Source organism: Gossypium raimondii, chromosome 12 (assembly GCF_025698545.1).
Source record: "Gossypium raimondii isolate GPD5lz chromosome 12, ASM2569854v1, whole genome shotgun sequence".
NCBI lineage: Eukaryota > Viridiplantae > Streptophyta > Magnoliopsida > Malvales > Malvaceae > Gossypium > Gossypium raimondii.
Genome location: NC_068576.1, coordinates 50,896,210 through 50,906,100, shown reverse-complemented (window position 1 = coordinate 50,906,100; position 9,891 = coordinate 50,896,210). Strand labels below are relative to the sequence as shown.

General features: G+C 37.4%; 2 protein-coding genes across 3 annotated transcripts; one reads left to right on the top strand and one right to left on the bottom strand.

The window, feature by feature from the left end:
* Nucleotides 1-1,556: 1,556 nt before the first annotated feature.
* LOC105764895 (23.6 kDa heat shock protein, mitochondrial) lies at nt 1,557-2,573 on the bottom strand. Of its 2 annotated transcripts, none has more exons than XM_012583689.2 (2): nt 2,247-2,573; nt 1,557-2,138 (listed from the first exon to the last, which is right to left on the bottom strand). In XM_012583689.2, exons 1-2 carry the CDS (start codon nt 2,458-2,460, stop codon nt 1,723-1,725), a joined length of 630 nt encoding a protein of 209 aa, XP_012439143.1. In that variant the 5' UTR covers nt 2,461-2,573; the 3' UTR covers nt 1,557-1,722. The 2 variants fall into 2 exon arrangements, with proteins under 2 accessions (XP_012439143.1, XP_012439144.1); XM_012583690.2 differs by having other exon boundaries at nt 2,250-2,571.
* Nucleotides 2,574-5,338: 2,765 nt separating this feature from the next.
* Nucleotides 5,339-9,891, top strand: LOC105764893 (conserved oligomeric Golgi complex subunit 7). The gene is made up of 10 exons (XM_012583685.2): nt 5,339-5,797; nt 6,077-6,166; nt 6,295-6,414; nt 6,517-6,618; nt 6,729-7,006; nt 7,374-7,519; nt 7,641-7,839; nt 8,131-8,791; nt 8,962-9,294; nt 9,424-9,891. Exons 1-10 carry the CDS (start codon nt 5,513-5,515, stop codon nt 9,700-9,702), a joined length of 2,493 nt encoding a protein of 830 aa, XP_012439139.1. The 5' UTR covers nt 5,339-5,512; the 3' UTR covers nt 9,703-9,891.

Genomic DNA, 9,891 nt, shown 5'->3' with positions numbered 1-9,891 from the left:
GTTAAACTCGAGCTTCACAGATTGAAGGATCAGCCGTGTGCCATTGATTTTGGAAGAACAGAAAATGCAAGTCATCGCAACCCAGTGCCTTGACTGGGGCCATATAAAAAATTTTCCTCCTTATTTCGTCATCGGAGACTTCCATACCTAGGAACCTGAAATCGGGTTCAGTCAGACTTGGAAAAGCGGCCACGAAGTAAGAAAGGTCCTGGTGAAGAAGCTTCTTCAATCGAATACAACTGCTTGAGAAAAAGGACTGCAAAGATTAGCCTGGAATGCAAGGATTTAGTATTTACACTGTATGGCAGAAAAAAAATAAGAGACGATATGAACATTCATCAAGGCGGATTGATGATTTCTTTACTATGATTGCAAATACAATATGTGACACTTTTTGACATTGACAGACAATGTAAAAGAGAAGATTACTATTGTATCAATTATGAGAATCAGATGTATTTGCGATGCATGGGAATTGGTATGTCGGCAATAACCAATGACTAGTTAACTTTAGTTTTATATATTGTAGCAAACACTTGCTTTTTTTTTAATAATAGAATCTTACTCATGTTAGCTCTGCCATCAGAGGCTAGAGCTATGAGCTGGCTTAAGAATGAATGAATGAGTGACGTATCATAAAATTATATGGTGATTGGTGAATAGTATTCAAATCTGATGTGGGAGACTTCCGACCCAGATTTATGGGTGGTCGACTCGAATCGAATCCAAATACCTGCTCTTGATCCCACCCTAAACCGATGGAACAGAAAGGAGAAGCAATCCCAAAAATCATGAAACCCAGTTTTTCCTATTTTGCATTTTCGTTTGTTTTTTCCTCGATTTCTTTTCCCTCTTGAGAGAAAAAGTAGATATGCTAAAGAATTACGGTGGCATGGCCATTTTCGTAATGTTCTGTGATGAATCTAGAACTAAACACGAAAGCGAGGCAGAGCTGGAAGCTGAAATTTTAGGAGCTAAGCAGTTGGCAGATGAATATGAAGCTGCGATGGTGAACCACGATCAAAGAGAAACAGCTGGAATTGTGAATTAGCTAGGTGTTCAAGTTTCTGTTCATACATTCTAGCTCACTTTGTAAAGACAGGTAGCAATGCAATGTCTACATTTGCTTGTACTGGTTGTAGATTTTATCAATAAAAGTTTCAGTTTCATCTTAATTCTAATCTTATCTTTCTATTTTTTTTAAGCTCTCGTCTTGTGTGACAATTTTCTCCGTCAAAGTTCAGGCACTTAAAGGAAACGTTTTAACGTTGTTAAACAATTTGAGGAAGCCTGCTATAACATTGGAATCGGATTTACGGTACTAAGAATAACAGCTCACAGTCACTTTCACACGTTCGAAGCTTAAAGGGTACCGTCGCAGAAGAAGATAGATAAAAAAGCGAATTGGGGAAAAGCATTGCCACCTCCGCAACTTTGAATGAAGCGTCATACAGGGGGAACGTTCAATGGTCGACGAGCATTAAACAAATTAGAACTTGTTCATCATCTGGTCACTAATTTCAAGTCTTTTTCCATGTGCAAGCAGAGCAAAAATCTAGATCCAAAATTAACAAGGTTTTCTGTTAAACACAAAATGAAAGTTCTACATTAATATTTTCTCGTATTATACTCGAAGCCCTTATCAAAACTAAATACGTACAAGACCCAAAGCCCCAAACCAAAGAAAACCCACTTAGCCTCATCCGTATGCAACCAGTTAACTCAGTCAATTTGAACCTGAATCACATCATTCCTCTCCTCCTCCTTCATCTTTGGAACAACCACTTTGAGCACACCGTTTTTCATCTCAGCCTTAATCTGGTCAGTCTTGTAAACTTTTTCAGGCAAATGGATCCTGCTGGTGTACCTCCCGCCATTTTCCTCCTCTTCGGATTCTTTGGCCTCGCCTTTGATCACCAGAGTGTTCTGTTCCACAGACACTTTGACATCCTCTTTCCCAAGCCCTGGCATATCAATCCTAAGGTTCAAGGCATCCTCCGTTTCCTTAGCGTCCCAGCTTCGGCGGAGACCACCCCCCATGCCACGGGAAGCGGAGAGAAATGGGCTCTCCATGAACTGATCCATCATGTTCAGGACTTGGCTCAGGCTCCTTGTTGGAGCAAAAGGATCGAACACCTCTGCACATGAAAAAGGCCGAAATCAGCATCAATTTTCGATACCCAGAAGGGAAAAAAAAGAAGGAGAAGAAGAAAGAACTCAAAATGGAACACAGAACGATGAGCAACTACCTGCGAAGAAACCGTCACCGCGGCGAGAAAGTGAACGCTGGCGTTCATCACTGAGGTCACGCTCATCACCATCGTCGTCGAACTCACGCATGGCATTGGTGTTAAAGAGCCTGGAGGAGGATGGAGCGATGGCCATTGGGCGGACCACCCGCAAGGAGCTAGGGAGGATGTTGCATGAGAGGAGCCTCTTGAGAGCTAGAGATGAAGCCATCACTGTTGATTGCTAAAAAATAAAATTTCTCAAACTTGCTTGGAGAGCACGAAGAAAGCTTACGAGCCAACACTGCTTTTGGAATTTCCGCCTGCTACAGATGGGTGAAATGGTGGGTTTTATATAACGAAAGGAGGAAGCTGCTAGAGAGAAATTTCTAGAAGGGTACATGTCACATGTAGTGGCTGGAGATATGCTTGTATCCCAAGAAACGCACTACGCACATATATTTTTTTGGGCTTAGGCCTATTTGGCATTGAATTTTGCAATTTGCATTTCCTCTAGAAAAGTCGGGAACTCTCCTGGTTTTTAGGCGCAGACAGGAAAGGGAGGTATATATTTGCAACTTTTGTTGGTGATTTATTGGACACTTGATTTTAGGGGAAAAAAACTTAAAAATGTAAATCATGTTCATTTATGTGAAATAACGTAAATATGAAAAAAAATTATCAACTATCTAATAATTTAAAGGGCAATTTATTAAAATAACTACTTTTATTTGTCTCAGACTACATTTTAATCAATTATGTTTGAAATGTTACGTTTTAGTCACATATATTGTCGTTTTGTTACGAAATGGTCAATTTACCGTTAATATTTATTACCTTCCAAACGGTAATCCAGCATGATAGTTAACATGTATTTTAAATATTAACTGGGATGTCAAGAAAAGTTGACTTTTTTTATAAAAATAAAATACAAAATTTTGCCCAGTTGATTTTTTTGTTACCATCAAAGAAGAGAATAGAAGAGCAGAACGACAAAGAAGAATAAGAAATGGATACACCAACATTTCTAACTGCTTGCTATTGTTGTTGCCCAATTATATTGAGAATTTCATGATCGAATGAAAATTCAGGTAGAAAATTTTTCAAGTGTCTAAATTATGAGAATAGGAGAAGACGTTGCGTTTTTTCTACTGATTTGATTCACCTATAATATCTCATGCAGAGGTGGTGCTTGTTGGACTATTAAGGAAAGTGAGAAACTTGGAGAAGGAGAAGAGAAAGGAGAGAATGATTTGGATTGTTGTAATAGTTGTGTTTCTTGTATTGAATTGGGTATCTAGGATTTAAAAGTTGGGTTAAGGGTATATATAGGGATAAATTGTTGCTTTAGGGATTATGAATGTATTTATTTTCGATTGTTGTGAGAGTAAAAAGAAATGAGAATGATTTAGATTTTTCTCATTCTTTTTTGTCGTTATGCTCTTCTCTTTTTTATGGTAATAAAAAAAATCAACTAGGTAAAATGTTGTATTCTATTTTCATAAAAAAACAATTAAAATTTCGATCTCAATTGGATATTTACGTTGGCATTTAAAATAAATTTTAACAGTCACGTTGAATTGCTATTTGAAATGTAACGTACAGCTTAATGGCAGAGTGTCTATTTCATAACAAAACGATAACGTAATGACTAAAACGTAACATTTTAAATATAAGTGACTAAAATATAACTTAAAATAAATAAAAATGACTATTTTAACAATTTACCCTAATTTAAAATATAGCTAACAGAAAATTTGTAATTAACAGGGTCAAAGCAAAGGTGACGGAAAATTGCTACCACAGACCTTTGTCGAAACAAACAAAAGACATATCAGTGAATTTATTGGTATATATTTATTTATTTTATAATATAATTTGTTTTGTTGAAGTCTGTATAAGAATAAGAGTGGTGGTTTTGTTGAGAGACGAAGAGGTATGGAGGTCGATCTTCGACTTTATCATGGGGGTTGAAGCTTTCACGAGTCTGCTTGGGTAGACTAAAAAGAAGAAAAATAAAACAATGTAAAATTGAAAGAGAGTAGATAGGTAGAATATTTTATTTTATTATTGGTGTATTTGATATGAAAGATGTAGAATTGAAAAAATTATTTATTTTTGATAGAGTTTAGAAAAAAAAATCACGGATCAAAAATCACTTGTAAAATTAAGATTACATGCATAAGCAAGACTAGAAACTGTGTTACAAGAACAAACAAAAACTTCTAAAACTAAAGACTTATTAAACAATAGAAAAATATAAAACTTAAGACAACACGGAACCAAATCGTCTCGTAAAATCATTTATTATTTTGAAATATTCTCAAAACATAAACAGATTAAAAAGTTGACAAAGAGCCACACATTTTCTAAGAAAAACTATTGGTGGCCGATGGAATTTTAGCAAACAACATGCATCGTCATCTATCCATCACAACTTGTGAATATAACAAATATACCACAAAATAGATCTTCAAACTGAAAAAAGAAAGAAGATATGTGGAGTGAATGAGAAGAAGATTTCTTAATCTCGTTTATGGAGTTAAAAATTGGTAAAAATAGCATTGAGACCTTTGTATTAGGTGTCAGATGACATTTTGCCCCTCTACTAAAAAAATTGATAAATTAGTCTCTGCACATTAGATCAATGAGCAAACTGATTATTTTTGTTAAAAATTTTATTTATTTCTACTGTTAAAACTGGAATGACTAATAAAGATAATTAAACATTAACATATGATATGCCACATATACCTCATGGTTTACAAGAATCAATTTTAAAAGTAAAATGGATGAAAATTTTAACAAAATGACCAATTTACTATTTGATCTAACGACTAATTTACTCTTTTTTTTTTTAGTAAAAGAGATGAAAAACAAAAAAATTATAAATTTATTTGATATTCTCTTCTATTAACCTTTCACTTTTCTACTATACTCTCACGTGGACATGGATATGTCTGTAGATTCCCAGAGAGACATAGGCTAAAGGCTTGAGTTTAGGTTTGGGTTTTGATCTGATGTGGATTGTTTTGGCCCAACGATCTTTGGTGCAAAACTTTGTTATTTTTCTTGTCAAATAAAAAGAAACTGATAATTTTGAAGAGAACCATCTAAACGTCACCGCAGAGGCCCAAAGGCAACTCCAACTCAACTCATCTCCCATACCGTCAGTCTGTCAGCACCAGCAGACCGCAACGAATACTCCCTCCGGAAAACAAAATGAACCGCCCTCTCTGTGCTATATGACCCGTTAGCCTTTAGAAGTCAGTAGAAAAGAAACAATGATGCTAGATCTAGGGCCATTTTCAGACGAGAAATTCGATCCGAAGAAATGGATAAACTCGGCGTGCAAGTCTCGGCACCCTCAGGACTCCCTCGACAAGCACATGGTGGATCTCGAAATGAAGCTCCAAATGGTCTCCGAAGAGATCGCCGCTTCCCTCGAGGAGCAAAGTTCTGCTGCCCTCCTACGTGTCCCTCGCGCCACCCGTGACGTTCTCCGTCTTCAGGATGATGCCGTTTCTCTTCGTAATTCTGTTGCCGGCATCCTCGACAAGCTCAAAAAGGTCTGCTTTTTTCCTTTCAGATCTTATATCATTTCAATGTTGCTCGAATATTTTTCCAGGTACTTGAAGTGTTCCTTGTACATCGGAGGTGAAAATCATAGTATTTGTTAGGTTTTGAGCTGATTTGAGATTTAATTCCTCTAAAATATACAGGTTTAAGCCAAAAGTTAATCTCAAGCTTATATTTCGTCCTGTTCTAATGCCTTGGAATAGGATTTGATGTAGGTTTAATAATTAATTCATGGATCTGAAGATAAGCTTAGTGCCTTTTATTTGCAGGCGGAGGGATCATCGGCTGAGTCTATAGCTGCTTTAGCTAAAGTTGACACTGTCAAGCAGCGAATGGAAGCTGCGTATGAAACGCTGCAGGTGAGTATCATTGATTATTTCATCCCGACTTTTCACATGTTGGACATTGAAGTTCATGTTAGTATCATTGATTATTGCATATGAAGCACTGCAGCTAAGTATTTGTTTGGTTTTATCTGCAAAAACAGGATGCCGCTGGATTAACACAACTGAGTGCAACAGTGGAGGATGTGTTTGCCTCTGGGGATCTTCCACGGGCTGCAGAAACCTTGGCTAACATGAGGCATTGCTTATCTGCTGTTGGGGAGGTAACTGTATTTTTACCACTTTTCTATGATGTTATCTGATTTTCCATCCATTAAGTTTTATCTTTATGATTTAAATTTTTTTCCCTTAAATTTGCTCTTTAGGTGGCTGAGTTTGCAAATATCAGGAAGCAACTTGAGGTCTTAGAGGACAGGTTAGACACAATGGTCCAGCCTCGTCTCACGGATGCATTATCCAATCGCAAGGTTAGTATGTTCTGTACATGACATGCGTTGCTTTCTTTTACTTGCAAGTCTATCATCCTTTTTTTAACTAATAGGCTCCTCTATACATTTATAATTTTTACACTATACAGGTTGATGTTGCTCAAGATTTGCGAGGAATACTTATCCGAATTGGGAGATTCAAGTCTCTGGAGCTGCAATATACCAAAGTTCACCTCAAGCCCATAAAGCAGCTGTGGGATGATTTTGACTCTAAGAAGAGAGTTAGTAAGCTTGCTAATGAAAAGAGTGAAGTTGAAAGGTTATCAAGTAATAATGAACAGTCGAGTTCTCTGGCTGTGTCTTTCTCAAGCTGGTTACCAACTTTCTACGATGAGTTGCTACTCTACCTTGAACAAGAATGGAAGTGGTATTTATTATTGACATTTCAATGCTCCACATTTTAATTCTCAAAGATGTTTTCACATGCTTTCTTATTTTATTTTCTAGGAAATCTGAATTGCTTTAGAAATTTGCTGCAAAAGGCGTTCATTGCTTTGGAGTTTATGTTACTTGCATTTTCTACATATATCTAATCAGATCGTGTTTTTATTTTTGAAGTTGCTTGTTCTGCATTCATTAATGGTAGAAGGGTTTATGAAATAACCAAACATCAACTAAATTTATCATTCTTAATTGGAAATTGGCAAATATTACTGGATGTTAATGGAAAACTTTCTTCTCTTCCAAAGAATAAAATGTTATGGATATGACCATTTACTGAACTCTTCTTCCAGGTGTATGTTTGCTTTTCCTGAGGATTATAAAACTCTTGTCCCAAAGCTTCTCGTGGAGACTATGGCAGCTGTGGGTTCCAGCTTTGTCTCCCGCATCAACCTTGCTACTGGAGAGGTTGTTCCTGAAACAAAAGCATTTGCTAAGGGTAATAGTTAACTTTCATGATATTCCTTGAGTTATTACTGTATTGGTTGATCGATGTATCTGATTTCAGCTGAAGGAGAACTGATTATTTTTTCTTTCACACTCCTTGTTAATGGCATCAGGTATATTAGATATTTTATCTGGAGATATGCAAAAGGGTAGTAAGATTCAGACTAAGCATCTAGAAGCCCTGATTGATTTACATAATATGTCGGTAATCTTTGCAAGAAATATCCAGCACTTATTTTCAGAATCTGATACGGGAGTTTTAATGGACACGCTCAAGGCAGTGTACCATCCATATGAATCATTTAAACAGAGGTAAGCCATTACAAAGATAATAAAATGAAATGCCTCTTGTTTTTGCCCTATTTCAACATCTAGAGGCACAAAGTCTATGGATTTTTCTGGTCCTTGGTGAACCTGTCACTGTCAAAGACTTGAGTTACATTTGGGTTTAGACTTTTTTTCCCCTTCTAAGCGGGAGGAAGATGTGGGAACCTTTTTCTTATGTCTGTTAGTTCTGATTAATGCGATTTTCTCTCTTTCCTATTACAGAGCATATTTTGGTGCTCTCTGGCTTTTTTAACGAGTAACTTGGATGTGCTATAGGTATGGACACATGGAGCGTGCTATCCTCTCCTCTGAGATCGCTGGGGTGGATCTCAGGGGAGCTGTCACTCGTGGTGTGGGAGCCCAGGGTATTGAACTTAGTGAGACTGTTCGAAGGATGGAAGAATCTATTCCTCAAGTTATCTTACTTCTTGAAGCAGCTGTAGAGAGGTGCATCAACTTTACTGGTGGTTCAGAGGCAGATGAGTTGATTCTTGCACTTGATGACACAATGTTACAGTACATTTCTACCCTCCAAGACACCCTCAAATCACTTAGAGCTGTCTGTGGAGTGGACAACAAGGACATTGGCTTGGACAGGAAGGAAGGGGCTCAAAATTCAAGAAAAACTGATTTGATCTCTAATGAAGAGGAGTGGTCAATTGTTCAAGGAGCCTTGCAGATACTCACTGTTGCAGACTGTCTAACAAGCAGGTCTTCGGTCTTTGAAGCATCCTTGAGAGCTACTCTGGCTAGATTGAGCACAACTTTGTCACTTTCGGTATTTGGTTCAAGTTTGGATAATAACCAGCTACATTTTGCAAATGACGATGGAAATGGGGAGCCACCATTAGGTGGAAGAGCTGCCTTAGATGTCGCAGCTGTGCGGCTTGTTGATGTTCCTGAGAAGGCCCGGAAACTGTTTAACCTTTTAGATCAGGTATTTAAAAATAAAATCTACGTTTCCTTACAAAAGCAAGATGCAAGCCACTTTTGTATAAATTACGAACGTCTAAATCATTTCATGTGTTTGTTCTGGTGCTAGTCATCCATATGACACTGCATGCTTGACTGCTGAATAATGAGAATAATAACTTGTTGATGGTGCAGTCTAAAGATCCCCGATTCCATGCACTTCCTCTTGCATCCCAAAGGGTCGCTGCATTTGCTGAAGCAGTGAATGAACTAGTGTACGACGTCCTCATATCCAAAGTACGACAACGTCTCAGCGAGGTATCTCGTATGCCAATCTGGTCTGCAGCCGAGGAACAAAGTGCTTTTCGTCTACCAACCTTCAGTGCATACCCTCAACCCTACGTGACAAGTGTTGGCGAATATCTTCTTACTTTGCCTCAACAATTGGAGCCACTTGCTGAGGGTATTTCTAATAGTGACGCCAACAATGATGAAGCTCAGTTCTTTGCAACAGAATGGATGTTTAAGGTAGCATTCGATTCCCTTTTAACTATAAACATAAAGATGAAAGGATATTTAATGTTTTCTTTTAGAATGATCATTTTGTTTTCTACCGTGCAAGTAACATTTATTATACATTGGTCTTGTGTTTGGAAGGTTGCTGAAGGCGCCACCGCCTTATACATGGAGCAGCTACGTGGAATCCAGTATATAACAGATGGCGGAGCACAGCAGCTGTCGGTTGATATCGAGTACTTGAGTAATGTGCTTTCTGCTCTTTCAATGCCAATTCCTCCGGTCCTAGCAACCTTTCAAACCTGTCTTGGGACTCCTAGAGATCAGTTAAAAGACCTGTTGAAGTCCGATAATGGGAACCAACTTGATCTTCCTACTGCTAACCTTGTGTGCAAAATTCGACGTCTGAATTTGGATTAGTAAATTTTACTCACAATTTTGTAATTTCAAAACAAACTCCATAAACGAACCTTATAAGCTGCTATTGCCTAAATTCTTTTTTTTTTTTAATTTTCATCAATGAGAAAAGTGTATACCCGTTTCCTGATTTAAACAAATGTGCTATGGAAGGAACTGTTATAGTTGAATATTATTTTTTGCTACATTTAA

Excerpts from the sequence above, each read along its gene's own strand:
- LOC105764893 (XM_012583685.2), top strand. The coding sequence starts at position 5,513 with ATGATGCTAGATCTAGGGCCATTTTCAGACGAGAAATTCGATCCGAAG. Across the intron at positions 7,007-7,373 it reads CTTGAACAAGAATGGAAGTG|GTGTATGTTTGCTTTTCCTG; the intron begins GTATTTATTATT and ends CTCTTCTTCCAG. Across the intron at positions 7,520-7,640 it reads AACAAAAGCATTTGCTAAGG|GTATATTAGATATTTTATCT; the intron begins GTAATAGTTAAC and ends TAATGGCATCAG.
- LOC105764895 (XM_012583689.2), bottom strand. The coding sequence starts at position 2,460 with ATGGCTTCATCTCTAGCTCTCAAGAGGCTCCTCTCATGCAACATCCTC. Across the intron at positions 2,139-2,246 it reads TGACGGTTTCTTCGCAGGTA|AGGTGTTCGATCCTTTTGCT; the intron begins GTTGCTCATCGT and ends TTTCATGTGCAG.